The sequence below is a fragment of the Octopus bimaculoides genome, chromosome 8, assembly GCF_001194135.2.
Source record: "Octopus bimaculoides isolate UCB-OBI-ISO-001 chromosome 8, ASM119413v2, whole genome shotgun sequence".
Classification (NCBI taxonomy): domain Eukaryota; kingdom Metazoa; phylum Mollusca; class Cephalopoda; order Octopoda; family Octopodidae; genus Octopus; species Octopus bimaculoides.
The window spans coordinates 42,455,050-42,460,599 of record NC_068988.1 but is presented as its reverse complement, the minus strand read 5'-3'; the positions used below and the strand labels follow the sequence as shown (position 1 = coordinate 42,460,599).

Here is a 5,550-nt window from a genome sequence, read left to right as displayed (position 1 = left end):
GGCCATTGCCAGTACCGCCTGACTGGCCGTCGTGCCGGTGGCACGTAAAAGCACCCACTACACTCTCGGAGTGGTTGGCGTTAGGAAGGGCATCCAGCTGTAGAAACTATGCCAAATCAGATTGGAGCTTGGTGTAGCCATCTGGTTTCACGAGTCCTCAGTCAAATCGTCCAACCCATGCTAGCATGGAAAGCGGATGTTAAACGATGATGATGATGATGATGATGATGATATATATATATATATATATATATATATATGCTTGTATCATCATCATTTAATGTCTATCTTCCATGCTGATATGGGTATATATATCTATATACACATACCTATATAGGAAAAAGAAGTAGGTTCCAAAGAATTTGAAGGGGTTTCACAAACTGCTCTGAAAGTCTGTATATGTAGGATTGTGTGTGTATACACACATACAAATGCAAAGGCATACAATACTACATATACACACTTACAGTACAGCTTAGCAAGCATTTCTAAGTCTTATGGGACCTACATCTGTAAGTGCATGTGTATGTGCATGCATATGCATGTAAGTAAAGCAGAAGTTACATGTTTATATTTAAAAAACTGACAGACTCACAAGACACTTGACATGTCTTTACAAAAAAGAAGTGTGTTTGTGTGAGGTGTGACTTGGTGAAAGAGAGAGAGGCCATTGGATAATTACCTATTTTTCTTCATGATATGTTCAAATGGTCGCAAGAAATCCTTTTGGAATCGGAAATTTGCAAATTCTCCCTTTTCCAAAAACTTCATGGATAACTGACGGTGGGAATCGACAGCGAAGAAAGAGATGTCTTCATTAGGGTTACAGCCAACCTATAAATATGAAAGTGTGATAAATAATCAGATACTACGATACATACATACACACACATTTATTATTTTTAATCAGCAGGATCTCAAAAATAATAACTGTGTACACACACAGCCATTTGAGTATAATACTTAATGTAAATGCATCACAGAAAGCAAAGTATTCATCTTATGGACATGATGAGTTTAAAAAACAATATATATTGAAGTGAGGCAAAAATCGTCCAGCAGCATCAGTGAGAATATTAGACGCTGCATTTCTGCCTAGTTAAGCATTGCCAGTAGCATGTACTTACAGCCAACTGCATGCTAAGAGAAAATCTACCACTGAACAATCACTGATGCTGCAAATAGCTGCCTGGTTGAATAAATGTTTATTATATGCAACAGAAGCAGAAATCAGATTAAAATAGCTATTCGTATATCATACTCAATGTAAACCCATTGTTAAAAGCAAATTTCCTGCAGTATATATCTGAATGTGTCTGCAACATACCAAATTTAGACACCACAACTACCATCCAAAGTTTTCTCAATTTTCTCTTGTGACTTACTTTTCACAGTCAATTTATTTTCACCCAGTACTCATTCAGCTGTTACATCATCTAATATGAGCACATTCCTGACTACCTCACACAGTTCAGCAACTGCTACCTATAACATTCAATTGCTCTCTCAGATCACCTGTGCTCTACCTTGTACACAAGCTCACATAATACATCCCAGACCATAATCGACAGACATAAATGAAAATAAAATTATTAAGAAAAGCAAATTTAAATGTACAAAAATGTCAGGGAACTCACTTTGTTGAAATGATCCCCTAAGTACTGCCAAATACGGGACCACTGTAATCGAATACGTCCCATGTTATAGTATGAAATTTCAACTATTTTTTGTAAACTGAACATCCGCGGGTGACTCTGGTTGGCCAACTCATCTAACGACACCTGACACAATGCTTTCACAAACTCAACTGAAAATAAAGGACAATGGAGAATTAAACAGTTTTCTGTTTGGTTAATAGTCACCTAAATACAAGGAGAAAGACACTAAACCACTAATTGAAGCCATTAGCTTGACTCCTTATATTGTGATTTTGGCTAGTCTAACGAAGGACACTCTTTGACTGACCCTGACTACAACAAAAACTAACAAATAAACCAACAAGGTAACATCTATGTATTTACTTAACCCTTTAGCATTTAATCTGACTGCATCCGGCCAAAATATTCTACTTGCTTTGTGTTCAAACTAGCTAGATCCAGCATCTCTTATACCAACCTACCAATGTCCTAAAATTAAACTATTGCATCACTGAAATCTCAAAGCTATAAGTTAATACATGATTAATTCAAAACAATGTGAATAAATAAGCATTACATTTGACAGAGCAATCTGAACACTAAAGGGTTCATATACTTGGGTTCCTCTGAAACACCTGCATAAATCCCTTGGCAAAGTCTCATCATCATCATTTAAGCATCCATATTCCATGCTGCTATGGATTGGACGGTTTTATTGATTCAAGGACTGTACTGTGCTCCAGTGTCTGCTTTGGCATGGTTTCTATAGCTGGTTGGGAGGTGGGGTTAGGGAAGAAACTGTGGACCAGGAGGTCACATAAGTTGTGGGCTTGTTTGAAGGAGGGAAGGAGTAGATTGGGGAAGATGTGAAGTGGAGGGGGCGGACTGGAGTCACTTGAAGGCTCGGAGAATGGTGTGATAGAGGGGTAGGGTGGAGGGGTGGTAGGTGAGGGGAACAGATGGGCAATGGTGGGGTGGGTACGTGGAGAGAGAGCAGAGGCATGGTTCACAGAATGTGCTCTGGCAAGGGCCGTGTGGATAATGGTGTGGGGATATCCACGAAGGATGAAGTGGTGAGTCAAAGTCATGGTTGTCACTGCAGAGCCTGCACAAACAGAGAAATTAGGAGTAGGGGATGGAGAGTTTGGTGTGGGTAGGGTGAGAGGAGGAGTTGCGGCATGAGTGTGAGTCGGTGTGTTTGTAGTGGATGGAGGTAGTGAGGGCAGAGTTGTATATGTTGACTGAAGTGTCGAGAAAGGCGACAGAAGTGTTGGAAATAGTGCAGAAGAATTCAAGGGCAGGATGGAAGGATTGGACAAAAGAGAGGAAAGAGTCTAGTTGTTCATCGGAGAGCAAGGTTGCACTGATGCAATCGTTAATATGATGACCGTAAAGTTTGGGAGTGGGACCAGTGAATCTTGAAAATATTTGGGCCTTGACGTAGCTAATGAACAGGTTCACGTATTTGGGGTCCAGTCTCGTTCACATAGCCACTCCTGAAATTTGTTGGTAAAACTCCCTCGCAAACAAGAAGCAGTTCAAGGAGAGAACAAGTTCGGCCAGACGAAGAAGTGTGGATGTGTCAAATTGGGGGTTGGGTCGAAGGTCTAGAAAGTTTGAGGGCAAGAAGTGCTTCGTGGTGTGGGATCACGATATATAGACTCTTGATATCAAGAGTGAAGAGAAGTTTAGAGGAGCCAGGAGGGAAGGAGAAAGAGCTGAAAAGACAGAGAGCATGGTTAGTGTTGTGGATGTGGGAGGGGAGGGAAGTCACTAGGGGGTGGCAAGGACATGGTCGAAGTATTTTGAGATCAGTTCCGTGGGGTAGTTACAGGCGGAGACGATGGGGCAGCCAGGGCTGTTGGGCTTGAGGGTTTGGGGAAGGAAGTAAATGTTGGGGGTGTGTGGAGTGCAGACAATGAGATTAGAGGTGGTGGGAGGGACACAGGAGGAGGAGATGAGGTCATGGATAGTGAAGGACACAGTCTGTTGGTAGCTAGGCGTGGGGCTGGAGGGCAGAGAACAATAGGAGGTGTCTATATATATATCAAAGAAATTGGAGAGTTTAAGCAGAGCGTAATCAATTTATTAACATTTTGTCAATTATATAAGCCTACAATCATTTCCATATCAATCTTCATTCATATTACAATTAAAATTGTATTATGAAATAATGAATGTAGATATTTCTACAGGGCGAAAATTGACATGTTTTTACATCCTAATAGATTGAGCATTCATCAACAGACTAAAATAACAGCATGCGTTTATCTATGTGTGCGTTAGCATGTTTATAGGTGTATATATACTTATTTTACATTTATGTGTTTATCAGTAAGAAAGTAAATTTAATTCATTTTAATTTATATTAATTGTGAGAACTTGAATTAATAGTATAATTTTTATTAATTTATTAATTATTTTGTAGGTGTGTTAGTCATAATTGTTGGTGTCTAGGGTTAATTTTTTAATTATCTAATCAATTTAATTGCATCTATTTAACCAGGGTATTGTTTTCTATGTCTCACGTGACTGGGCTAGATTTTACTTTTGTTTTCTGGTATATGGTGATTGTGTCATACCTCTCAAGGATTTGAGTTATATTGTTACATCTCAGATTTATGTTCTAGAACTTTCCACTTGAGCTTATATTTCTTGTTTTTATCTTTTATCACCCATATTAATCTGCTGAAGTTGATGCCAGCAATTTTATTCTTATCTTTAAAGGTGCTTTCATGGTTAACTATTCTTCTTTATGTTATTTTCAGTGGAGTCTATATAGTAGTAACTTTGTCCCTCAGATTCTACCTCACACCTATATATTAAACTTTTTGCTTTCAGAAATTTTTTAACAGACAGTGGTTTTTAAATTTACAATTGCAACTTTCCTTTTCAGTTTCCCCTTTAATAATGCTGTACCTATTTTCCCAGTCTATAGCGTTATTTCCATTTTGTTTATCTCTAATGTTTTGGTTCCTAACCATAGGTTTTTTAGTGTACTCCATTTATCTGTCTTAATATTGGTATTTATACTGATTTTGTGTTCATTGTTTCCATTATAAGTATTCTCATATTTTGGGGGTTACTGCTAATGTTATTACTTTTATTGTTATCATTATGTGTTTTTTTTCCTCAGTTTACTGGGTTGCAAGTTTTTATTTTTCTTATCCACTTGGGAGAAATTATCAGTTACCTCCCTTCCTCAACTTGTGTTTTTCGTATTTTCATTATGATCAACACCATTATGGTCAACAAGCAGGTTATCTGGATTGTTCTTATCTCTATTATCATAGAAATCATTCAATTTTTTATTATTCAGTGCGGATATAACTTGTGCAATGTTTTTTGAAACTCAGAAGCTTACTTTTAGATTACATGCGTTTATTATACTTATATATATATGTGTATATATATATATATGTATATATACTTTATTTAAAAGCAGCAGAAATATAACAAAAAAACCGTTACTCTGAGTTTCACGTTCCCGTTCATCGGACAGTTTTGTTTGCACATTGCATGTGCTTACTCCGGTATATGTATATATATACATATATATGTATATATATCACTCAGAGTAAAAGGCAGACTGTATGACGCATGCGTACGAACAACCATGCTACATGGCAGTGAAACATGGGCTGTAACTGCTGAGGACATACGTAAGCTCGCAAGGAATGAAGCCAGTATGCTCCGTTGGATGTGTAATGTCAATGTGAATACCCGTCAGAGTGTAAGTATCTTGAGAGAAAAGCTGAACATTAGAAGCATCAGTTGTGGCGTGCAAGAGAGACGATTGCGCTGGTATGGACATGTGGTGAGAATGGATGAGGATAGCTGCGTGAAAAAGTGCCACACCCTAACAGTTGAGGGAACCCGTGGAAGAGGTAGGCCCAGGAAGACCTGGGCTGAG

General features: G+C 38.3%; 1 protein-coding gene across 12 annotated transcripts in view; it reads right to left on the bottom strand.

Annotated features, from left to right (window-relative positions):
- Window positions 1–5,550, bottom strand: part of LOC106871743 (brefeldin A-inhibited guanine nucleotide-exchange protein 1) — a 171,554-nt gene that overhangs the window by 42,004 nt on the left and 124,000 nt on the right. For all 12 annotated transcript variants that reach the window (XM_052970066.1, XM_052970065.1, XM_052970068.1 and 9 more), the window contains 2 exons: window positions 1,638–1,807; window positions 683–834 (listed from right to left, as the gene is read on the bottom strand). In XM_052970066.1, the coding sequence (XP_052826026.1) occupies window positions 683–834; window positions 1,638–1,807 (322 nt within the window). The remainder of the gene's footprint in view (window positions 1–682; window positions 835–1,637; window positions 1,808–5,550) is intronic.